Raw genomic sequence first — 26,477 nt, 5'->3', positions numbered from 1 at the left:
GCAGGAGAATTGCTTGAACCTGAGACGCGGAGGTTGTAGTGAGCCAATATTGTGCCATTGCACTCCAGCCTGGGCAACAAGAACGAAACTTTGTCTCAAAAAAAAAAAAAAAAATTAAAAACGTTTTGAGGTTCCAGCACAGGTTTACCTGATTCCAACACCCCTGTGCTTTCCTTTAGGCAGCCAACTATATACTGACCCAAGCCTTCTTGAAATGAACTTCAGGTAGATTACATGTGTCTTACTCACCTTACAGGACAGAAACAGGAAAGCAGGAAGGCCACTTGTTGGGAACCAAGCCTTCTAGCTAGAGAATGAAATTACAAAAAACCCCAGCACAAACTTTAGGAAACTGTTTGAAAACATTAAAATAGGATGGGACAGCACTCACTTACTCAATGATATTCATCAAACAAAACAGAAAAAGGATTCAGCTTGATCACTTAGGAAGCCAAAGGAATGTTATCTAGATCTCTCGGAGGCCGCAAGACTCATCTTACAGATGGGAAGGGCTTTGAATCATTGTCCTCCTTTATCCAGGTAGACACCAAAAACAATTTCCTGCAAACTAACGACTCTCCGGTCAGTCTGCAGGATTCTTAAGGAGATCGTTACAATGCAATATGCTGCGTGCTTAATTTGTGTTCAGAAAGGGCTTGCACAATCACTCAGGCTTATTTTTGCTCTAAGGACAAATGAGGAAAAGCAAGGCCTAATACAGGCTGGAACAGGTATGTCAACCTCATTAGGATGGCCTGGGGGGTCATGTCTCTGGAATCGGTGCCACTTTGAACTGCAAACTAACCTGCCAACTCTGTATCTGGAAACCACTTTTGTAGGACAGCTGCTCTCTCATTCCTTTTGCTTAGATCATTAAAGTAGAGTTTTCATCCATTGGGAATTTGTGTGTTAGAGGCGAAGGGAATCAGATTCTGATCCAACTTGGTCAGGAAAAAAAAATAAGGGCTGATTTTTCCATCCAAGTCATGTAGTCTGGTTAGAGTACATCCCACTCGGGGACAGCTATTGTCTGGATTCACCAAGTCTCAGTCTTGCCCGGGAAAAAGGAATTTTTCACCTCACTGCTCTATCCTTGAGAAGAGTTGCAGAAGGTGACCATTTCTGTTTTCTGGATGATTCTCTTTCTCTATAGAAATCCTAAAATGGAACCTTTATAGAAATTATGTTCTGTGCTTCACTGGAGAGAGACTGATCTTTTTAACCAGGCTCATCAAACAGTGGGCATTTTCGTTCTCCTGGATAATAAGTGTTGGTGGGTTAATGGGTCATCCTCAGGACAGAGGTCAGAAGGAAAAACACTGCAGTGTTCAAAGCTGGAGCTAGAAATGCCAGCCGTCAAAGAACACAGAACTCAGTGGACGGTGATGATGTATAGGGCGTTCACTGGCCAACCCCATCTGAGAGGTCACATCTAACCTTTATCCTCAGCAAAGCCACTGAAGGTCGCTCAATATGTGTAACCCACAACTCTGAGGCCCTGGTGAGAAGCTGTCCAGGAAAACGCTGGTGCGTATGCTAGAGGGTTCCTTTTCACTAAGGGAGAATTGTCTTCCAGCTCCTTGCAGACTGACATCGCAAAGTTCTTTGAACGTTGAAAAGAACAAAAAAAGCAAACAGTCACACACACACAAAAAGGAGGCGGGAGGAGGGGGAAAGAAAAAGGGACAGAGAGAGAGAGAGAGGTATCAGCAGGGGTGGTTAGTAAAAAGGGGTCCGGAGACAGAAAACCTTTTGTTCCCGGAGTTCGTTTCATGTAGAGATTGTGAGGTGAATGGCTTTGAAACGAAATGGGTTTATGAAGGAGTTGCTAGGTCACAGGAAGCGCGACTGTCAGACTGCTTTTGTGAATTCAGTTTCTTTAAAATTTGGGTTAATCTTAAAAAGAATGTATCTCCTTTTCCTGTTCTTTCTCTGTCTTCTTTTTTGGCGGGGGCGGAGGACAGAGTAAGGTTCAAGACGGTTCCCCACTTTGTTTTATTTTCCACCCTCTGATAAAGCAAAAAGAAACGATCACATTACAAGTTCTTTGTCAGTTTTTCAGAATTAGGGGTGGGCAGGGCCTGAGCATTACCTTGTCCCACTAGCCAATGGCGGGGTGGCATGCAAATGAGGTCCGCGATCAGCCTGCCTCAGTCACAACAGTGAGCTCAGAGACTTTAGGGAGGCGCTGCGACTGACAAGCGGCTCTGCCCGGGACCTTCTCGCTTTCATCTAGCGTTGCACTCAATGGAGGGGCGGGCACCGCAGTGCTTAATGCTGTCTAACTAGTGTAGGAAAACGGCTCAACCCACCGCTGCCGAAATGAAGTATAAGGTAAGACAGTGCCTTTTACAGGTTTCCTTGCAAGCTGAAAGCTGTGCTTGCGGGTGTGTGCTTGTGTATGCGTGTTCCTTACTGTGACAGTCCCTTGTGTGTCCCGGAGAGTTCTAAGATGAGTCTCGGTCACTGAGGTTGGCATGCAAGCAGGCAAGCAAGCAGAGACCCGGTCTTTGAGACACACTCCAGGGGTTCACAGTACACCCGAGTCCATCTGCTCTGAAAGTTGCCGGGGAAATACCTCGGTGAGAAGTTAAGACTTGGAGCCGCTTCACAGCAGCCACTGGAGATCAGAGGGTGTCTGACTTGAATCGCGGCAAGCATTGGCTCAAGTCTCCTTGGCTTCCCCAGGCCTGGCTTCCACTGCCCTGGGGAGCTGTAATAAGAGAGGAATGAGGACTGCATAGTCTGTCTCAGACTGGCTCTTAGTGCGAAGTTTTCCAGCCTTTGCTTTAATCGTTTGGTCTCGGAAGGAGTGTGCCATATGCACTTTTGGTGGGAGAAATTAAAAGCCCAGATTACAAAGCTGAGGATGGAAAATTTTGACATCCTTATGTTATATTGGATGTAGGAATAAATAAGTATGAGCCATTTCTTGAAAACATTTTTATTGGAGTTTGAATGGGGTGAGAGTGCGAAGGCTCAGGCTGGCTCATTGTGCCTGAAAGCTTACAGAGTGTCATAGTCATAGTACTTCAGCAGCGTTATTTTCCAATGCATTTTACACCACTGTTTGTGTATTTTTCTTGCCAAAAGGATTTTTGACTTGCTCCGTATATTCCCCCTCCCCTTTTTCTTTTAAGTCACTCCCATCTAAGGAGGCAAGCAGCTTCCAGGGGACACAAAGAAAGCAGACTGCCATGAATTGGGCATGAATTTTTCTTGAATGATGAATAGACATGAGTGCTAGTGCTACTATTTTATTTTATGCTATTTTAAACAAAAGTGTTATTATTAAGATGGATTTGGGCAAGGGTGCTAGGCTTGTGGATTGACAATTTATATTAACTGTACACTAGCTGGAAGCTACTTCGCTTTTTTTCTAAATTTTTCTGGTCCATCTTTTTTTGATGTAAGGTTGTAAATACTTGGTCTAGCTGATAGCCACTGACTAGCCTCAGTAATAAAGCTTTCGTTCAAAAACTGTGAATCTTATTCAAAAGCTTTAAGTCTAAATGTCAAAAGTCTTTACTGTAATGCCTACGTTACCACTGTCTGAAGACACAGGTATCAGCTATTTCTGTTTTATCAGCTTTCTATTATCTTCATCAGTAGGGAAGATCAGAGGAAAGGGTCATCCTGAAGACTATTAATATTTGACTTTAGGATGCAACCAGAAACAAATCCCTCTACCTGGCAGGAAAGTTATCTTTCTTAAAGTGGCTCACCCAATATTTCCTTATTTAGAACAATGATAGGATCAGATATTACTCAGCCTGGAGTGACTTTTTTGCTCCTCATTTCCCTGTTGTTGAATAAGAATTGGCTTGCAGAAAAAAGAGAAAGTATGTTCATATGTCTATTATTGGAAAGTATAAATGGCTGAAATTAACATTGAGTGCTGTAATCTAGAAAGTGACGAAAGTGACAAAGTCTCAAGTCACTTTTATTCAATGATCTCATCGTGTTTAGCTTTACTCTTTACGGAAAGAAAATCTAAAGGCAACTGATAAAATGACTGACAGCGTAAACTGCGATTGGCATTCATGGAGAAACCTGCTCCTCCACTGGGCCTTACTGGTGTTGAACACCTTGCCAAATGATGTAAATACATGATTTTTATTACCTTGTAGGCACCTTCACCAGCAAAAAAGCTAACTTCTCCGACCGAACAAATGACTTATGCCCTATGATGACTATTAAATCAACCAATAGCTGAAGAAATCCACTTTCCTTTTTTATAAAGTTTTCTTTCTCTCTAGTTAATAATGAACAACTTTACTTCAGGGAAGGATTTTGTTGTTGTAAGTAGAGGAGAGACACAAAAGTAATGAAGTAACATTAATTGAGACTTACTGTGACAATACAAGATTGTCATATTCAACTCTCCCAATAGCTCTACAAGGTGGGTATTATTTTTGTACTCAATTTCAAATGACACAGAGAGGCTAAGTAATTTATCTAATGCCACACAGCTAGAAAGTGGTGAGCTGGGATTAGAACTAAGGCGATCTGGCTCCAGAACTCATGACTTTAACCACTATTAAGAGAAAGAGAAAGAACTATCGCTGACCTCTCTAAAATATGGCCAGTGTTTTCTTCTCCCAGAAAGTTTAAGACGATTTCATCCCAAGTATTCCGGCAGGATAATTTCTTTTTAAGACAGTAACTCTACAAAGCAAAATGAAATGCACGTTTGGCAGTTATTTGTTTAATTTGAGCCACTTAGGTAGCCAAACCAGATAATTATTAGATGGTAAAATCTCAGAGACAGGAATTATCTCTAAAATACTACGTTGCTCTATGCACTGTAAATTTAGCACAAACCTTAAAATGTTTACTGAAAGACTTATGAATCAGGCCCTATAAGATTGTCGTTGTTAACCTGATTATCTGGTTTGGCTGCCCCAGGGATCACAACTACGGAACAACAAACCTTCACTTATTTTGCACTTAATATACATAGCTTCAGGCCAGGCAGCAACGTACTTGCAGTAATCCTGAGAACTGTGGAATGTAAGCTATTACTCCGGACAGACATTTCTGGTTAGCACGTATCTAATCTGTCTTTATTTCCCTGCATGTTTTTTATTTGTCCACATGAAGGTTGCAGTCACTGTCATACGTACTTAATTTTCCATTTCTCTTAGAAGGGATTCAGTCTGTGGTTATGTGATAGTAAATTACGGGGGCTTCATTTATTAAGAATTTTTTACAAAATCCCCTTCATATACAGAACATGTTCCTAATTGGGCGGGGGTTGGCGGGGTTAGGTGATTGCCTCGATGGCATTGGTTTGCTTACCCAGTGAAGGCTCCCTCCTGAGGGTCTGGAGGTGCATGGTTGTGCTGTTTGCCAGGAGGGTGATGGAAGGGTCTCTGCGCAGGTGTGTTTGAGCAGAAGCCCCGAGACCCCGCCCCGTTTGTGCCTGCCAGGCCCGAGGCCCCGCCCACCTCAGGCCCAGCCCTGGCGGTGGCTCAGCGGCCACTTGGCCTGGCCGCTAATGGCTGAGCAGCGACGCTTTTGTGGCTTTGCCAAATTTCTGAGCCCTTACGTGCCTACATTAAAATTCTAAATTATTTATCTCGTCTACCATACAACAAATTCATTCTTTAACGTTTTGACTGAAGAACAATTACAGACGGAACTTACAATGCCATTAAGAAAACTGCATTCTGAAAGTCAGAGCCTTGTGTTCTGGTTGAATGGAGTGGGTCAGGGAAAGGAGAACCTGTGTGCTGTGAAACGCTTTGGAAGGGACTTTGAAAGTATTCGTATTTTCTCAAGCAAGACTGAGGAAAATAATGACAGAGGGTCTTTGATTTAGTCAATGTGGTCATGTATAACCTATAAAATTCTCAATTATTTCCTTGCTTTGATATTTTGGTTTAAAATGCTTTATTTTTCTCTATATGATTTTTGCAATCAGTCCAAATGTAGGACTCCTGCCCTTTTCTTTTTTAAACCTTGTATGAGATCTATGGATTTAAAAGCACTAAAACATGCTTTGAAAAATATCAACTTGGTTATTTATGTATTTATGCATTTATTTATTTATTTAGCGAACGCATTTGAAGAGCTAAATGGCTTACCTACACAGAGATAAAAGCCATTAGAGAACTGAAGGTGCCTGATAATACCAAATTTAGCAAGTTGCACAGTGCATAACATACCAAGGATTCCTTTAGCATCCTTTCCTTGCTAGGATACACTTCAGTCCTGTTCTCAGAATTCAGTGGTTCCCTGTCTCTCCCTTCACTCCAGTCTTCTGAAAAGTCTTCTCCACTTTTCTTTTTTTCTTTTTTTGAGATCAAGTCTCACTCTGTCGCCCAGGCTGGAGTGCAGTGGCGCCATCTCAGCTCACTGCAGCCTCTGCCTCCTGGGTTCAAGTGATTCTCCTGTCTCGGCCTCCTGAGTAGCTGGGATTACAGGTGCCCACCACCATGCCTGGATAAGTTTTGTATTTTTAGTAGAGATGGGTTTCACTGTGTTGGTCAGGCTGGTTTCGAACTCTTGACCTCAGGTGATCACCTGTCTCAGCCTCCCAAAGTGCTGGGATTACAGGCGTGAGCCACTGTGCCCGGCCTTTTTGCAAATTCCCTCCCACTTTCGTGCTTTTATGACCTCATTCGTTCTCCTTTTTTCTTCTTCTTCTTCTTCTTTTCAGGCTTTCCTTATGCTCTTTAATACTGACTTCGGTAGGTCTTACTTCCAACCCCCTACCCCCCAGGCACCCCACCCGCACCTATCTACCGCCGCCCCCACGCCCCCGACACACGGATGTGACATCCTGTAGCCCTCATCCTGTAGCCCTCCTTTTTGCTTCCTGTAAATGCACATCCTGTAGCCCTCATTTTTCCTTCTCCTTAGACTCTGCTATGGGAAATCTTGGTCCCTCACCGCCCCCATTCATCTGCCTGTCTCTTTGCGCTTGCATGACTTGAGCGGCCCGTCAGTCCTGCTAGTAAAGTCTCCTCACCCATCCACTGTGTTTAAACAATCAAACTCTGAAACCTTTGTCTCCTGGACTATCCTATAATCCCTAAAAAAGGCTGTTATGCTTTTCATCTCTGCCCTACTCTGTTAGCACTACCTTACTTATTAACCTCTTTCAATCAAATCATTATCTAAAGGATACCTGTAACTCAGATAGGTTGCCTACTGGGCCTGTTTAGTTTTAAGTAAACCCCACTAAATATGAGAGACCCACCCTTTATTTGTATGTAGAGGCAGATTGATCGAAAAGTCCTTGAATACAAAGCATGATCTAGGGTCTGTGAAGTGTTGAGGGGGCCGAGACTTGGTGTTTTATGCTCTTGTGTTAGAGACATGATAGAGCATGGGCTTTGAAGAAAGGCATTTCTGTTCCTTATGGCTTATAGCTCTGTGACCTTAGGCAAGTTAAGCTCTCTAAGCCTCATTTTACAGCATTATCTGTAAAATAGGGATAAGAATAACTGCCTCATACTATTGTTGGAAGACCTGGGATAATATATGAATGAAGTACTTACTATGGCTCTTGGCATATAGTGAGTAGACAGTGCAAGCTGGCTCCAGCTCTCTTTGTATGGTAGATGCTCAATAGATGTTGAAAGGATGGTATGTACTCAAGACTTGGTGACAGAATTATGTCAAAATCCCAGTTACTAGGTTGAGATGGTTGAATATTGTTGAGTATTCTGTGGGCCTGGATGTGTATTGTAAGCATAGGGCCCTAACAGCATATGGCCCCACTTGCTAATATACTAATGACTTGGTTCCTTCATTATTGTTCATCGGACTCAATATTCCTGAAATTACAAGACTTTGCTCATAGAAGACAAAATGTATACACAAATAGCCATTTAAGAGGATCTTAACACTATATAGCATAGTTAAAAAAAAAAAAAAAAAAAAAAGGGCTTTGTTTCAAATCCCACTTTTGTTACTTTCTAACAGTATAATTTTATTATACAAGCTACTTTAAACCTTCTTTTCCTCATTTATAAAATGAGAATAATACCTGTCTTATCAGATAGTTATAGGATATAATATATGACAATTGTCCTTTCCAGCAGATATTAGGCATTTAATAAATGGCAGCTATTATATGATGTTATATACACATACACACAAAGATATACAGATATATAGATATGGAAGTTTTACATAGATAAAAGTGTTTAAGAGGAAACATTCACTAGAATTGTTTACCTCATAACAGAAATATCAGTGAGGAAGAGAAAGTCGTCAATTCAAAAAACCAAAGGTAAAATCCAAAGAATGTAAGCTGGGAGTACATGGGAAGTTCAGGGTGAACCCTCTTATCCAACTGCAGTCAATGAGAATGACATAAATGTAAAGTAAGAGGTCTTGATTGTCTATGTTTAGATCATTTTAGGGTCAGAAAGAAATAGAAACAAATTGGTTTGAAATGCCAACCACTAGGACCAAGGCAATACTCTGCAAGAACATATAGGCTGAATTACCAGGACTTCTCGCCAAGACAAATGAAACAGGGCCATTGGGAAGAAATATTGTATTTCTAACTTGAAATGCCAGAGAGTAACTGACGGTTTCCTAGGTGATAGATGATTACAAAGAGTACGGGCATGAAAAGGGACACACACACAAAAAAACCCTGTTTATACTTTGCCAAAAACACCCCCCTCCATCTTATTTACTTTGAACATTCCAGCCATCTCTCTGCAGTAATTCCTGCTGGCTAATGAGGATTCCACACAGCTAGGGAACATGACAGCCTGCAAAGGATTATTTTCCTGAACAATCTGCATTTTAAAATAAGTAACCTTGTTGGTAACCTTTTCTACCTTTCACTGGAAAGGGTGACTCTCTTTGAAGACAGTTTGACTAAACAATGAGATCTAGGTGAATTTGAGGAAGATAGAACGGGCACTCCAGAAATATGGATAGTGGTGGAGCTGACAGCAGTTTTTCATGGTTGAGGTAGGGAGTGGAGGCAGCTCTCATGGAGATATTAAAGTTGCCAGTGGAATGTTTTCCAATACATATGCCTGGGCCCCACAATGGACTACTAAATCCCAGTTATTCTTCAAAAAAAAAAAAAAGGCCGGGCGCGGTGGCTCACGCCTGTAATCCCAGCACTTTGGGAGGCCGAGGTGGGTAGATCATGAGGTCAGGAGATCGAGACCATCATGGCTAAGACGGTGAAACCCCTTCTCTACTAAAAATACAAAAAATTAGCTGGGCATGGTGGCAGTCACCTGTAATCCCAGCTACTTGGGAGGCTGAGGCAGGAGAATGGCTTGAACCCGGGAGGCGGAGCTTGCAGTGAGCCGAGATTGCACCACTGCACTCCAGCCTGGGCGACAGAGTGAGATCTGTCTCAAAAACAAAACAAAACAAAAAACAAACAAACAAACAAAACAGCTAGTCTCTTTCTCCCTAATCCCCTCACTAACCACTACTGGTGCTTCTGGTGCTTACACGGTGTCTAAGTAGATAGTTAATGGTCCTTATTCAAAGGCTGGATCCAGTGATTTGTAAGTGTCATGTTTCTTTGCAAATCTCAGTCTTGCGAATTAGAATTCCCCCTGATATGTCTAACATGTCAAGGTAATAGTTATATGATGTTACTAAAAATGTCCCTCACGTGAAATGTTATGTTTATGCCCACAGGAAACAAAGATTGAGCAACCATGAATATGTAAAAGTGAAACCATTTCAAGCAACAAAAATATTTGATAGCTCTTTTGAAATTAATTTTAATTCCTTTTTTACTGTGTGTATGTGTGGTTGGGGGGCGGGGGGGGCAGTGGATGGATTAATTATCTGTGAAACCCAATAGAAAGTTGCAGTAACCAAAACACATGTAAAGTTCAGATTTGAGCCAGATCTCCTGTCTACTTATTAAGGCATTATGCATTTAGATAGTATGATGTGTCATTAATGTTTTTCCTAGGTTTTATTGGTTAGGCAGAAACACTGTGCTATCTCTTGGTAACTATGAGTTAGCCTTAATCTCAGTGATACATGACAGACCACTTGTTTTCCTTAATTTAATACCTCACTCCCACAGGAGATGAGGCTAACTGAGGACTCATCTAGAGGACTCTTTAAGAATGAGCTGGGCTTATCTGCCCTCCAACACCCTCCACCTCCCAAAATAACCATAACAGGCAAAGCCAGCACACAGAAAATGGCAGTAAAGTGGACTTCTAGACACTCCAGCTACTTCTGAGTCTTTAGTGTCAGGACACATCAGTCATCTGTCGATGAGATTTTTTTTTCTTTTCCTTTTATTCTTTCGTTCTTGTTACTAGTCACTGTGGCATGACTGAGAGTTTGGCAGGAAATGAGTTCATGGACCCGCAGTACAGTCGCACCAGCACAGCAGCATGGGCCTAGCAAAATGTTGAGCACTCTTTCCCTTGCGTGCTCCCCTGGGGCAGAAGTTCAGTGCTATCTCCACTTCCCTGACCCTCTCTACTCAGAGCCCAGCATGACAAGCACACCTTTAAATGGGCTCAGGGAAGGGAATAGCAAAAATGCACGCAGCCTGACAGCCTCCTTTCTCTTAACAACCCCTGTCACTGTGGAGCTGGACTTCTAGGCTATCTCACAGAGGCCCAGAGGCACTGGAATAGATCTCATTTCCTTACAGACATCACCTTGTCAATTAGAGGACAAATTTGTTGATTGAATCTGAGATTCTTATCAGTGCCTAGCTATTTTTCTCCCAAATCCGAAATTTAACCATGGTAGATCCATAATCAAGAAATGTACTTGCGTTCCCATCCTTTGTTGTTGGTTTCGAAAATATTTCTTTTTTGTGAATATGTATCCATGTTTTACAAACCAAAAAATGGGACATATGGTCTAACAAAGGGAAGGATATTTGAACCTGGGGACTGCCTGGGAGAGTCCGGAAACACATGGTCACTCTAGAGACTGTCATCAAGGGCTGCTCCTGAGATTAATCCACTGTCGAAGGCATTATCCCATCTCCCTTACAGCAGCCTTTTGCAGGAAACTATCTAAGATGTTGTGTGTTTTTTTTTCATTGACTTGTAAATAACAAGGTGCTCCCTTTCCTTTTCTTTGCAGAAATAGGTATCTTTAGAAATAAAGGCATGCCCATTTTGAAAAAAGAACTTGTTTGGAACACCTGAGAGTGTTAAGCAGTGCGGGGGATTTGCATCCAATTGTTCTTGCTTTAAACCTGGCATGGGCACTCTCGCCTCATAGCCTGCGGCACCTGAATCAAGCCTTCTGCCTCCCTTATTAAGATCTTAATTACAGACTCAGCTTAGTTCATTGCTGAAGGGAAAGAATTTCATTTCTCTGAAGTGTGTCTGTTTTTTGGTGTGGCAGGTGTAATCATGATGAGATCATTTCTGGGTTTTTTGTTTTTTGTTTTTTTTGTTTTCCTAGAGGAAGTTTTTTTTTTCCAAGTGGAGGAATACAGTTCTTAAGACACAATTTCATGAGCTCATCTTGGCGCAGTAATAATAACTGTGCTTTGATTTTATAGAGACCCTTTTTTCTGAAGAAATCAGAGCATTTGGAGTAAATAATCTCATGATTCCTCATATTTTTATAAAGAAGAACATGTCTATTAATATTTATTTTGCAGACAGGGAAACAGAGGCACAAAAGGCAGAGATTTGATGGTCATTAGTCTTAAAATGTGAAGTCTGAAGCTAGACCCTCCTCATTCAGTCTGGTGTCCATTCCTCTATCCAGGGTTTCTCAACCTTGGCACTGTTGACATTTAGGGCCAGGTCATTCTTTGTGGTGGGGGCTGTCCTGTACACTGTAGGATGTTTAGCAACATCCCTGGCCATTCTGCCCACTAGATGCCAGTAACACACATGTGCATGCAGATGCACACACATACACATTGTGACAACCAAAAAATGCCACTAAACATTGCCTGTACCCACAGGGGACAAAAATCCTCCTAGTTGAGAAGCAGTGGTCTAATCTCTTCTACTCCTTCTGCTTAAAAATAGCTGCCCTACTCAAAAATACCCCCATAGAACTGATTGCCATAATTTTATCATTACTGATGTTGAGCTTAATGTAACAGGTCCTAACCAAAAAGCAACTTCCTCTTACAGACCTAGCCCCAGTTTGTTTCAGTGAATACCACAAAATACTAAGAAGCACAGAGTTTCATTCAAGTCAAATGTAAAACCCATCAAACCATCTCTAAGGCAACTTAAAAGTATTTCTCTGGCTTCTCTCTCTACAATATGTACCTCATCATGGAACATGCATTTAGAGCTGGGTCTTTAAGAAAGCTATTTTATTCCCATAAACTGGTGTATAACATGTGCGTGTAAGAGCTTGTCTCTCCACCTCGGCACTAAACAATTTCACAATGAGGGTTTTTTGTTCCCTTTGCTCCTGCCACCTTTCCCCTGTCTTCTAACTGAGAAGCTGCAGCTTCAAAAACTCTTCCTTGAGACAGCTTAGTGGCTGCATTGCTGACAGTTTATGAATGTAAACACCTCTCAGCCAAGTGTGTGAATCTGTTTTCTAAAACTCTCTGAGGACCTCACAAGTGAAGTAGATAATACCAATCAGGCACCAAATCCAGGTCAGGTGACATCTAAAAGAGTTCCAGGGAGGGTGGCATCCCATTTACATCAACTCGGTTCTGGCCGGGAGACGGACAACAGTTGCCAGGATGTGTATGCATTTGTATTGGTGGGTTTAGATATAACCTTGGGCTGCATAGCTTGGTGAAGGAAGATAAGATAGACAGGAATGTAAAAATAGGAACCTCTTTTTCTTCTTTCAAACAGCTTATCAGATGTTATAACTTGTGCATTTTGACTTTGAGAAATGACATCATTTTTGGAAGTATATTGTAATATAGTAGATTGGAGTCTCCTACTCCATTAAAACTTAATTCTTATTTCTCTTCCCTGAGTACCTGGATGTTAGAGGGATTTGTCTAGACAGGCAGACAGATATGATCCAGTGCCAACACTGTAATGCTGGCTGAAATCCAGATGGTGGTTTTATTGTTAATAAAGTCTATCTTGTGGGTGGGTGGGTGTCAGGCCTTCATCATTATATGGTGCCTGTCAGATTTATCTATGGACAGAACCCTGAAAAGAGCTTGTGCCTGCCCCGCATTTTTGACCCCTTGCCAAGATACTGCACTGAAATCTATCAAAATCAGGCAACCTGGGACAAATGCTTCGAGATTCCAAGGCTTAATAGCAACAGTGCTGACTTCTAAGATGGAGAAGATTCTCAGGAAGGGCATCCTTGTCTGGTGGGAAAAAATTCTAGATTAAGAGGTGAACGAAATGATAGCTCTGGCTCTGCTGCTAATCTAATAAGAGACCCTCTGGGCTGTAAAATAAGGAGATTGGGTTAAAATGGTTCCTTCTTACTCTGAAATTCTACTCTAATCAACTCTGGTCAAGGTATGGGTGACTTCTGGTTCTAATACCTATAAAAAACCTAGGTGTTCTTCCACCTTCTTTTTTTCTTTTTCTTTTTCTTTTTTTTATGACAGTCTCACTCTGTCACCCAGGCTGGAGTGCAATGGCGCGATCTCAGCTCACTGCAACCTCCGCCTCCCAGGTTCAAGCAATTCTCCTGCCTCAGCCTCCCGAGTAACTGAAACTACAGGTGCACACCACCATGCCTGGCTAATTTTTTGTATTTTAGTAGAGACGAGGTTTCACCATGTTGCCCAGGCTGGTCGCAAACTCCTGAGCTCAGGCAATCTGCCCACCTCAGCCTCCCAAAGTGCAGGGATAACAGGTGTGAGCCACCGTGCCCGGCCTCCACCTTCTTTAAGACTCTCAGGAGTTGCTTCGGTAAACCCAAAGACCACAGATGAGTGAAAAATAGAACTCAGCAGTCAAATTCATCTTCCACCATGGGCCAGGAAATAATAGAAGTTGACTGTGACATTGCACGTATACACACATATATGCAAATCTGCCTACTAACTTTTTGCCCTAACATTTTGTTTGTTACATAGTAAACAAATCCTAGCATATGAATGTGTCTGTCCAGCATGAACCCTAAATCAAGCAAGAATAGATGGCATTCATTCAATTATGGGGAAGGAGAGGAACCCAGCTTTTGAGGAAACCCTTTTTAATTGCACAGCTATGCTGTCCATATCATGTTACCAAATCTGGTCAGATAGAGATTTCTTTCTGAGATCCAAATATCCAAATTTGCAATGAGCATCAGATCTTTTCACCAGTCCTCAAAAAGTAACTTCACTTTGGTATATGAGCCATCAAAATAGTGCTGGGTTCCAAATGATCCTTCATCAGATGGGATTGGCCAGTGTGGAAGAGATGTTAAGATTCCCAAGCCCTGGATCTACAACCACACACAGGGCACTGCCCCACAGCACATCCAGGGAGTATTAACAGCTTCTCTTGCCATGTCAAAGAGTACCTTCAGGAGGCAAGTATTTAATGTCACATTTCTCAAACCTTCTTCCACTCAGACATGCTCAAAAGAGAATGCTATAGCTAAAGTTCACAAAGCTGGAAAATCTAAGAAAACTTGAGGACTCGGGGCAAAGTGAATGATGTCAAGATTCGGGGGGGGTCCAAGATACTCCTATAAGCTTTGTAACTGTCATAGGGGTCTAGAAGAAGCACTTTCCAGAAAATAAAAATTACTGCCTGAAATGCAGTCTGGGTGCCAGAGGAGGCCTTGTGGGAAATGTTGAACACCCCTCACCAGTGGGCAGAAGGATGCCAGGGATTAGTGGGACAAAGTGGGGTCCTGCTTTTGCCTTTCTGTGAGCTCCATTCAGCTCACCTAGTGAAAAGTGTGTCAGAACACAGTAGACAAATAGTATTGGGAAAAAATTAGCATATCTTATATTGTATCATAACTTATCACATCTTCTGTCTCCTGTATTGAAAGCTTCATGCCTGTAACTTCATAATCTCAAGAGGAACCAACTCAAAAAATTCAACATTCCAGATCTTCAGATGCAAGAACCTAAGTGTAAACCAAGTATTCTGAGAATTAAAATCCTGACACTTACAGATATCCATGTTTTCTGACTATGGCTGTTTCCTTCTTTGGAGAAAGCCCACATCCCCCTCTATCCCAAAGGTGATGGTGGGAAGGAAAGGAGAAATGTAGCCAAAATGGTTTGCAGTTCTCAGACCAAAGCCGGTTTTCGTCAGTATGCACAAAAGCACGTGAGCCTTTCTTTCTCTTCCCCGTTGTGCCCTGAGACTGACCTTGACAATGTTCATCCCTCAGCCGCCTGCCTTAGGACTGACTTCCTTGATGATGGCCATTTCCTTGAATGTGTCTGTTTCTCAGGGTCTGTCCTCTGCATGCCCGCAAACCCACAAGAGTCCAGGCTAAAGTTTTGGGGGATTGGGTACAGGAAAATCATGTCATTGAGAATGGGACAACCCTGAGGCCATGGCAGGATCTCCTACATGACAAATACAGAATGAAGTAAAAATAATGAGAGGAAGCCGGGCCACTGATGATGCTATCGGTCTTAGTCGGGTGATACACCAGACATTGTGTCTCATTTCTCTTCAACGGACCACATGAGTGGTCATGGAAACTACAAGTCACACCTCTCTGTATTTGGAAAAGCAGATCCTTTCTCTGACGTAGGAGTAATAAGCTTTCTTGACATTTTGATAGCAGTGAGGGAAGGAAAAAAAAGCAGGGAGGAGTTGGAGGTGGGGTGAGGGGTAGAAGTCGTCATGTGACCTAGAGCTCTCTGTACCCGAACTGTACAGTATTTTCTTCCCACTCCTCAGGCATAGCTTGGGAACCAGGAACAGCAGAACCCAAGTGGTCTGGCAAAGTGTTTGAATGGTGCTCTGCCACCTAGTGCCAAAAGCAGATTGCTACACTGAAGGGAGAAAGGCTCTTAAAAGAGACCATTGTGTTTAATCTCACTGGGATGGTCAGTTCCTCTTGGCCTTCCTGTTTGCTCCGTAGTTGCGAACACTAGTTTCAGGGGGGTCAGGCTCCCGATCTGCGTCATTATCCTGTTTAAATAGGGAGAGGCAGGCACTTTCCTGCTGTCTGTCTCCCACAGTCTCTAGCTGTGAGGCTTGAGTGACTTGGACATGACATTTCTCTTTCTGGTTTATTCATTTTCCCCACTTCCATCTGAAAATTCTAACCAAACGTCTTGCTGAATTCTCTAAGTAAAACAATTTCACCCTCCCTGCAGACAATGAGGAAATCAGAGTCCAGAATCCATTTCAACTTAGCAAACATTAAATGAGTCTATATTTTGTTTCGGATACTGGGGTAAAGTTCCAGAAATGCAAAAGGAATTTGCATCTCTGAACTTAAGGAGTTCACAGTCTTGAACAGGGCAATCCAAGTTGTACTGTAAAGAAATAGTATGATCGAGAACTGGGAAGGGAAATAGCCTTTGGTTAGATACCCGTTCTGGTTAAATGGAAGATGGGTTTTGAGGGAGGAAGGAGTTTAATGCAGGAAAGCCAATTGGGAAGCAATTTCTGTGCTACAGAAAAAAAAAAAAAAAAAAAGTTGCTGAAGACCTGAATGAAGGGTGGCAGTGAGGTGGAAAGCAGGGCCCCACTGATGGGTTGCAGGTCATGAAGAGACACAGCAAACCTCTGTGGCTCCTACTGCGCAGCTGTGTGCATGCTGTTAACCAAGCAAAGCAAAGCAGGAGAAAAAGGCGTTTGCACTTGCTTTTAGAGAGGAAGATGCCCATTAGACTGGATATAAGGGACTGGATATAAGGGACTGAAATATCCAGCGAAGACTATGGCTTTAGGAATTATCTGTGTGTTCAGATGCCATCCCATAGATGGGATTTCCTGTAGAGAGTAAGCACATAGCTGAGAAGAGGAAAGTGCAAAGGATAAATCTCTTTGGAACATGATCACTTTAGGGATGGGAAAAAGATTTAGTCTCCAATGGAGAATAAGGATGAGAGTGGTCAAGAAAAGAGGGAAAACTAAAAAGTGGTATCGTGGAGGCCAGAAGAAGACAGTTTCAAGGAAGCTTGGGCTGGGGATCAAGGCTAGAGGCTGCTGCAATCAGGGTTCCCTCAGATAGGGCTCATGATCCTAAATGCTGATTTGCAATCCTGATTAGAGCCACAGCTTGTGTTGCACCTGTATTTCACTTGACTAAATTCTGTCCTAATTCTGGACCTGAAGACAAGAGGCCTGAATTCCTGTCTCAGCTCTAAGACTTTCTTGCCAGGTGAGTTGGCAAATCATTAACTTCTTGAGGCTCATTTTTTTCTTTTGTAAAGTGAAAGGGTTGGACGGTAATTGTTTAAAGTTCCTTCTGGCTTTCAAGTTCTGTGCCCTAACTGTTTTGGTGTTTTGCCAAGCTCTAGCTGCACTGCTAACTGCCAGCCTTTGGAGACTAACCATCCAACTGGATATAGAGTTACATAGCTCTCTTATCTCTCCTTGATTTGTTTCTGTGTTGACCTTCCCTACCCTGGAGATAAATATCCAAGGGGGTGAGGCAGGCAGGAGAAAGAGTACATCTTGAGTAGATGAAACTGCCTCTCTGGAGTTTTTCTAAGATAGCAGATCATCAGCTTCTGACTTTGTGGCTCAAGGAATCACACCTTTGCACTGAAGGAGAGGGTCCCTCCACCTCCTTGCCAGAAGAATTCATTCTTGATTTTCCTACTTACAAGTGATGTGCGCTTTTGAATGAGATGGTTTATGGTCCAGCTGAAATTCATTTGGCTGTTATGGTCTTACTGAAACCTTGTGCCAACACCAAATCTTTTCGAAAGCCCAACTCCTGCCTCATGCCTTTCCCTACTTGCTGATGTATTATCTGTGTTAGAATCTGATGAGATTTATCCATAATTTATCAAGTAGTATCATTATTAATACGTTGTCTCAGAAGTTCCCTTGAATGCAACCAATGGTTTCACTATTGCTGTTTGTAGGCAGATACTCAACAAGAGGTTGCAGTGACAAGAACTCATTCATAATTCAGAAATATACTGCTTTAAGATAACAGTTCTTCTGAAATGTAATCATGAGCAAGATAAATATCAGATAGGTACAAAACATATGTAATAGCATCATTGGAATAGGACCAAGCCTGGACTGCAAATGGAAAGGAGGCAAGTTGGGGAGGGAGCCTGAAGTCCAAGGGCCATCTAGCAAATTAAATAAAACATCACCATAGCTTACCAAAGACCAGGAAACTAAGGCCCAAAAGGATGCTGTTGCCTGGCAAAGTAACACAGCTAGAACCCAAGACCCCAGATATCCAATTTATTCCATAGACATGAAAAGAAGAACCGGTCCTCTTCAGAACTTTATCATATAATGGAACTGAGCCCAGTAACAAGGCTGCCGCGTGGCTGAGCTAAGGTAGCTTAAAGTTCTGGAAAGAGGATTAAACTGAAAGAATGCAATTCTCTTTCCATCACTGCCAACAGTGTGGCCTTGGGCAAATGATAAACTTCAAATCTGTTTCCTCATCTGTGACACAAGGGCATTGTGTCCGGGTGATCTCTAAAGGTCTCTGGAGCTGTAAGCTTCGGTTTAGGAGAGTGGCTGGATGTAGACATTGGCTCTCTGTAGCTTGCACAGATATTAAATAACTCATACTCCTGTTCAGCCAAGGCTGAGAATACGTATCGGTGTGTGAATAGGCTGGTGCCGGGGTCCTGGCTACTAACAGCAGTGTCAAGCTGTGCCTGAAACCTAATCTCTGTGGGCACTGAGGAGGACCGCTGGGAAGTCCTGACAACCCGTCAGGAGGACTCACCTGCGGTGCCCACATTAGCCCAGACTGTGGGGCTCTGAGAGTTTCCCCCGAGAAGCAGCTCACGGGGCCGGTGTAGAAACATTAGCCGGCTGCTCACCAGGTGGTAAGAAGGTTACTGGGGCAGGAGACAAAGAACGCCCAGGACGACTCTCGCACGGGGATTTCTATCCGCCTCTGATCAGGCATGCTCCAGTGCTCCACTTCAGTGCCTCATGGTGCTCTTGGAGTTGGAAGTGGCCCAATTCCGAATGCCTTGAGCTGATTTATGCTGATTAGATCTGTAGCCCTTTGCCTTTCTACTGTTTTCTGTTTCTCTTCTTTCCCTTCTTTGTAGCCAGTATAATTGCACAGCTACCAACCCTCAGTTCCCATACAACTGGCCCGACTCTGTTGCTTCTGATTTCATGTAGGGGCTTCCCAATTGCTGAATGGGCCCAGAAGAAAGGGACAGAGGCCAGAGTGGTCAGCTATCTCCTCACTTAATAATCTCAGTACAGCTCTGGTGGAGTCATTTCCTGGAGGTCATTTTAGTAAAAAGACCAGAATCTTGTTCTCTGTAACTCTATGACTTCTCTTGTAAAATACAGAATACCGAAAAGATGGGAGAAGAGAAACAGAGACTATTTTAGGATTATGACACCATCCTTAAATGGTTCCATGAACAGGGTAAACTGCTGCCTGATTTTATCCTTATGCATGTGAACTTTTAATTGTTAGATGAAACCCAGCGCCTCCTGGAATATTAACTACCCAGTGAAACCTTCCCCTGAAATATGCACTCCTCAGTTTCCCTTTAGCTTCCCTGGCCGCTCACCTCTCTGTGTCCCACACTTCCTGGATCTCATAACTGTCAAGAAAAAGGACTTCAACCTTATTCTTGAAGAGTATCACAAAGCTTCCTGAGGACTGTCCTCTATGGCTTTATCTCCTTTAATTGCCCTGGCTAAGAGGAACCTGGCTCACAGCAGCAGAACTGGACCCTTCCCAACTACTGAAAAGAGGGCAGATCCCTTCCATTGCACAGCCCTCCAGAGTGGAAAACGTGCAGGACCCGTGGCAATGGGGCTAGCACAAAGGGACGCGAGTAGTGCAAGTCAGCTGCAAAGAAATGGAAAGCACGAGGCTGAATGATCAAGTCCGCGTTGCTAGGGAAGAAAATAGCAAAAGTTCAGACAATGACAGCCGAAAATCCCACGAATATGTCATGGTATAAAATAAAGTCATGAACCTGCCCCATCCAATCCGCAATCCTTTCTTCCATAAATGAGCCCCACCTCAATGGCATTAAGTGCATCCAAACATCTTAACAAAGCATTAGAGTTCACTTTTAGTGTTCCGAGGGCTTGTGCTGAATCAACAACGTCCCCGACTTCGCTGTGCTCTGGGAAGGGGGCAGGCATGCGGGAATGGCTGCCCGCGTGCTGGGAAACTTTACTAACGCCAAGAAATGAAATCTTCCGAGCCTTTGAAAGGCCTCCAAGAAAGTCAGCACGTACTGCCTGCCCACTCTCTGCTGAATGCCTACTTTGGCTGTCTGCTTAGTACTGAATGTGCCAGACAGGCCTTCATACAAAGACGGAGAGTGCGTTGGGCCCATGAAAGGGGAAGACACAGCTTTTCCGATGTGAATGGCGAGATGCAAAAAGTAGTGATGAAAGGGGAGGTCGAGGAGGGGCCCTAAGGAAAGGTATGCATAAAAGACTGAAAGAGAAGAGTTGGCATCCACCTATGTGTTAATAAATTCGTTGTCAAAGCTGGAGATGTAGATGGCTGCCAGCCTATGCTCCATGCTCGATGGCATGTCTACATGCCTTGCTTGTGGATTCTCTCTGGATCCAAGGCTCCTGTCATCTGAGAACAAGAATTTCTAAGCCCTGCTAAGGTATATATATGTGTACTTCTATTAGCTTTTCAACTCCAAATAGAAATGCTATTTGTACTGTGTGTTATTTGGGATTTTCTTTTACTCTTTTCACCTCCAGTATAGAACAATATACTGAGGTGTTCATTGTCGAACATCTGAATATCTCGGGATTTTTTTTTCCTTAAGCTCACTTTGAAAAAGGAAGAAAAATGTTTTGTATAGTGAACCATGCTCTAACTCTGTAACACTGCTACTCATAATTCCTTGGCACGGCATATCCTGCTAGAGGAAAGAACTCTTCTGGTGTTTTGAGCTTTTCCAAGGAGGCAGTCTGATGTCACTGGTGGCAGACGCAGTGTATATGTATCTGTCTTTTGTCTGCACCATCTGTTTTTCTTCTTACAGTCTATTGTTCAGATTTATGCTTCTCTCTTTCCAGGAAGTGTGCCTTTCCATAAGAGCACGGGCCTTAGATGCTAAAGGGACCGACCCAATATTCTAACACTGTTTCCTTCTCTTCCTTCCTTCCTAGAATCTTATGGCAAGGGCCTTATATGACAATGTCCCAGAGTGTGCTGAGGAACTGGCCTTTCGCAAGGGAGACATCCTGACCGTCATAGAGCAGAACACAGGGGGACTGGAAGGATGGTGGCTGTGCTCCTTACACGGTCGGCAAGGCATTGTCCCAGGCAACCGGGTGAAGCTTCTGATTGGTCCAATGCAGGAGACTGCCTCCAGTCACGACCAGCCTGCCTCTGGACTGATGCAGCAGACCTTTGGCCAACAGAAGCTCTATCAAGTGCCAAACCCACAGGCTGCTCCCCGAGACACCATCTACCAAGTGCCACCTTCCTACCAAAATCAGGGAATTTACCAAGTCCCCACTGGCCACGGCACCCAAGAACAAGAGGTATATCAGGTGCCACCATCAGTGCAGAGAAGCATTGGGGGAACTAGTGGGCCCCACGTGGGTAAAAAGGTGAGTAAATGACTAACTAAATTTTTGTTCCTACTTATTTTTTTTCCCCCATTGCACTTGGAGCATTTGGAAATGTTCCCAAATTAATAACTTGAAGCTGCCAATAAGTAGATATAACCAATACCTTAGCTCAGGCATCATGTTTACATGATTTTGCCATTCATCCATCATTCAGCAAAACTTCTTTGAACTACCACGTGCTGAGTACAGTTGATTTCCAGCCCTCCTAAGTTCCTGTGTCACCCTGGGTTACATGGGTTATTAAACTGTTTCTCTCCATCTTTCTCATACATCAGCTTCTAAGCCTTCATTCTGTGCTCAAATCGTTTCCTGTCTTTTCTGTTTCTTCATTGAGTGGAACAGACACCAAATCTCGTACAAGCCTGATGATGCAACAAGGATCCTCCCTTGGCCAAAAGCTGAATCATGACCTCAGTGGCCTGGCTGGACAAGGAACCCACCCAAAGTAGCGAGAGTAAGGAAGCTGGGAGTAGGTCATGCCGACCAACTTGTTCTATAGAGTTGTCAGCTTAGTTTGACTCATTTAAAAACGCATAGATACTAGTGGAATTGGGATGAAGCCATCCTTCTGTCCTTCAAGTCATTCTTATAATAATGCCTGAGGCAGTGGGTGAAAACAGTGGAGCTTGGATATTTAGGAAGGAATTAATTTAAAAATACAGTGTGGGGAGCTCTGCAACACCCTGTATAATCCCAAATACTTTAGCAATTTGAGGTCAATAGAAATTCACTAATGGAACAATGAATGTTGAGCATCTAATATATTTTTGATGCTTGTGATACAGTGATTAATTAAAGATAAACAAAGCCCTGGTGATGCTTACATTGCCGTAGGGGAGACAGAAGCAACCAAGAGAATGCTAGGTAGGGACACGTGTTATCAGGAAAATAATGTCAGTGGACTGATCGGGGGTAATACTCACAACCAAGGTGATGCTTATGTGAACATCACAAGGGAGGGATTTTCTCTTTCATTTGCTGGCAAATTCCAATGGGTCCTACAAGGTTTGGTATTAGGAATGAACAAATTTAACTGGATAAGAAGATATCCCTGAATTACAAGAGGAAAGATGCAATTACATACCAGAAAGAGCTTGTTGACCCTTAGAACACTAACTATAGATGTGTCCTGCCCCAAGTAAATCTAATACGAAGTCTGATTTTACAAACATCTGTAAATTAGGGAATATCTATTTGATGCTATTAGAATCCTCTGTTGAAAAAACAAAGGATTTCTTTAAACAATGAAAGCACTAATGCATTTTTGGGTACATGGAAAGAGGCAGCCTAGAGATCCAAGATCAGGATACTGCAGAGAGCCCTTAGTGTTTGGCAGAGGAGGTGCCAGGGCCACCCTCCTGCCCTCCCCACCCTGGCCATGTCACCACCCCAGACCCTGACCCTGTGCGGGTAGATTCCTTTAAACAACAAAAGCACTAATGCATTTTAAAATCACCTTTGATATAAAAAGTGTGTTTTATAAAATACTTCTCAAGAGCACGTGTGTGGCATGAACTGAGCGTATGTTCCTTAAGAGGGATTCCTCAAGGGTGATGCACAGCTTTTAGACTTGTACTGCCCACGACAACGATGCCTGCCTAGAGGTGATAAACTGACTTGTGGCTTTTCAGTCTTCCTTGTCCTAGGAATTGTACATTCAAAGGGAAAACGAAACCTGGCCTCCATCTCCAGAGGGGAAAAATAACAGTTGAAAGGTGTAACTATAAATAAGTAACTTCTCTCATTCTTAGTCCTGGTTGTTTGCACCTTAAAAATAGCTCTCCCACATCTGAGCCAGTGTGAGGCAGAAGGGGAGGGCAGAACAGGAAATGCTTGGCTGGGAGGTGGTGGGCTCTAAACTTTCATCACAGTTGACTTTGGCAGGAAGGTAGCGTGTTTTCCTTTTTAGACCCAACCTTTTCAGCTCCAAGTCGGAGAAGCCTAAGCCTTCAGACTTCTTCCCCTTGTATCTGCTGGGACTGCCCTGCAGGCTTTCCCCATGGCTCCCCATCCTTCCAGAGGGCAGAGATATTGACTCATCTTCCCTTGGATTGATGTCAAAGGGCTGAGGTGCTGGGGTGACCCTCGGGCACTCACATTCCATGTTTTGTTTTGCTTTTTTTTAAGTCTACACTCAGTAGAACATTTTCTGTTTAGCAAAGGTAGATGAGTCCTGCAGGAGGAAATCAACTTCTGAAAATGATCTGTGCCAGCCCTTCCAGGAGTTGCAGCCAGGGCTGAAGAGTAGGTCATGCCTAAAGCATCGCACAGTCAGGGTCTGGGGTAGTGACATGGCCAGGATGGGAAGGGCAAGAGGGTGGCCCTGGCACCTTCCCTGCCAAATACCAAGGGCTTCTCCACAGTATCCTGATCCTGGGTCTCTAGGCTGCCTCTCTCCATGTACCCTGGTTCACACCCATGGGAGTGTGGTTGCCTCTTCCTTTCTTTTCACTCCCTTCCTCACTTCTCTTTTCTATCTCTTTCTCTCTCTCTCTCTGTCTCTCTCTCTCTCCCTGTCCCTCCCTCCTTCCCTCTCCCTCCCTTCCTCCCTTCCTTCCTTTCTTTCACAGTGGAGATGGCTTAGCTGCTAGGAGGTGATTTTAGCCTTCCAGGCAATTGCAACTGCTTTAAAAAAAATCTGTCAACATCCTCCTGGGTATAGGATATTCTCAGTGGGTGGGAATCATTCTAATGACTTAAGCCTAGGCCCTAAGAGATAATCCCAGCGCACTGGGGATCAGGCGTGGCTTTTTCATTTTTCTGAGTTTGCATTTTAGTAGTTTTACTAACTGCCTTAATAAAGCAATTTGCTCATTTTCTCTTTAAATTTTTCATCTGTAAGATAATATGAGCCCAGAACTAGATATGCCTGATAGTTTAAGCTATGGTCTTTAAAAGCTCTTGAATAAGAAAATGAGGAGGCAATGGAATCTTATTCTGAGCCACTGGGGTGGGGTTTAAAAATGTTAATGGGCATAGAATCACCCATAAAGGTAGGGACAGTGAGTTTAAATGCAGATTCCCAGATCTTTCCCTTGGAGAAATTAATCCAGTAGGTCTGGTTGGGGGCCCAGGAATCTGCATCTTATTGAGCTCCTTGCATAGTTTTGTGGGTGGTGGCCTAGGACTAGACTTTGAGAAACATTGTAAAGGGAACATGAAGGGGCTGGGACATGTTCCAATCTGATTATGATTTGGGACTTTCCATAGTTCAAAATTCCCTTGATATTGCCACAGACTGTGGGCTTCGGAAGTTTTACCCAGCACTGCTTTTTTCTACTAATGAATCACTTAAGAAAAAAAAAAAAGACAGTGAATTCTGCCTTCTATCACTTCAGCTTTGCTCTCTTGGAAACTCCAGTCTCTACCCACCCTCTTGCATCCGCTCCACACTAACTGACATTCATCACATATTAAATCAGCATTTAGAGAAAGAAATATAGTCATAAAATCCCCACCCTTTTAGGAAACAAGCAGACAGTGTGAGAATTGTGGAAAGAGTAAGGCCTTCAGGGTTCAGCTGGTGCTGGATTGTTTCTCCATAGCTGTATATCCTTTGGTAAGTTACTGACCATCTCTACGCCTTGGTTTCTTCATCTATTTAATGGGAACGATACTAACTACTTCATAGGGCTGTCATGAGAATTAAATGGAAGCATACATAGAAAGTCCCTGGCTCAGTGCTTAGCATGGCAGGGGCTTAAAAGAATGCATCCCCCTCACCTTGCGTTTCCTTTCTCAGAGTTTATTTTCTACTACATCAGCCCTGTTGTGTTTCTTACTACACACCGAAAGTACAAGTGCTTTCTTGCTAACACATATGCTGTGTTTTTTGAGTGTGTGGCTTTCTCTTTGGTTCTGCAAGAATTCTGCAAAGGGTGGAAAAAAACTCTCCAAGTTATCTGAAAACCATATACGCTGACACCTTTACTTAATTTCATTGGTCTTTTTCACTCTGTGTTTTGTGCACAGGGCCGTTTTATCCATTAGGCGTAGTAGGCAACATGCCCAGTGCCTATAAGAATGTTTGGGAGCTGAATAAAAGATCTTTTGGCTCCAAAATATGAAACACAAAAACTGCAAAATAGAAATTAATAAACATTTAGGTCAATGTCTAGGAAACCATATCATGTTGGCCCCATTAATTGTTTTATTTAGGGCTCATAACTATCTCATCATATTAGAAAACAATATGTAGGTTATATTTTTCTCACTTTGCAAAGATTTCTAAATATGCATCGTGATTGCCAAGAACCTACAGGCAATCCTAAATTAAATAAGTTACTCATAGTCGAATAATTTGAAAAGCTGAATTATAAAAGAAGAAAAAAAGTTTTCAATTTTTAACAGCAAAAATTCTACTTAATATGGGATTACGGTTTGGGGTAAATGAAATCTACAAATGTTCAAAACCAAAAGCCTAAAAAGATCTAAAATAGTCTCATTTCTCTGCTTCAAAGATCAGTGAAATTGCTACCTGAGTTCATCCATTTCACAGTTGATCTGCATGGGAAAATATATGTGCTTCTCTGATTTTTCTTTGGATGCGTCGCTTTTATTCTAACTGCTGGAACTATTTGTTGTACCTCTTTCTGAAGATCAGTTTGGGGCTAAATTACAAGCTCCATCAACGCAGGGGCCATGGCTGCCTCCTGACTGCTATAGGCTGAGCACTTGGTAGAGCATCAGCCCACAGATAGCAGCCCAGTGAACCAATGAACAAGGTGGAAGCAAGAATCAAAGTGTTAAATTAGAGTTAACCTTTAATTAACTGAAAGGTGGTTCTGATCTTATCACACATCCACCCTCACACGCTGCTGCTCGAATCCCATGGTCCAGCTCATTACCATCTGGTATGAGAGGTGTCAGATTATATACAGTCAC

At 42.9% G+C, this 26,477-nt stretch overlaps 1 protein-coding gene across 1 annotated transcript in view; it reads left to right on the top strand.

The window, feature by feature from the left end:
- The first annotated feature begins 2,130 nt into the window (after positions 1-2,130).
- NEDD9 (neural precursor cell expressed, developmentally down-regulated 9) overlaps positions 2,131-26,477 on the top strand; it is a 49,408-nt gene continuing 25,061 nt past the window's right edge. The window contains exons 1-2 of the mRNA XM_002816424.6: positions 2,131-2,334; positions 21,126-21,572. Of these exons, the coding sequence (XP_002816470.4) occupies positions 2,323-2,334; positions 21,126-21,572 (459 nt within the window). The 5' untranslated portion in view covers positions 2,131-2,322. The remainder of the gene's footprint in view (positions 2,335-21,125; positions 21,573-26,477) is intronic.

The sequence above is a fragment of the Pongo abelii genome, chromosome 5 (genome assembly GCF_028885655.2).
Source record: "Pongo abelii isolate AG06213 chromosome 5, NHGRI_mPonAbe1-v2.0_pri, whole genome shotgun sequence".
NCBI lineage: Eukaryota > Metazoa > Chordata > Mammalia > Primates > Hominidae > Pongo > Pongo abelii.
This window is presented reverse-complemented; position numbering and strand designations above follow the sequence as displayed.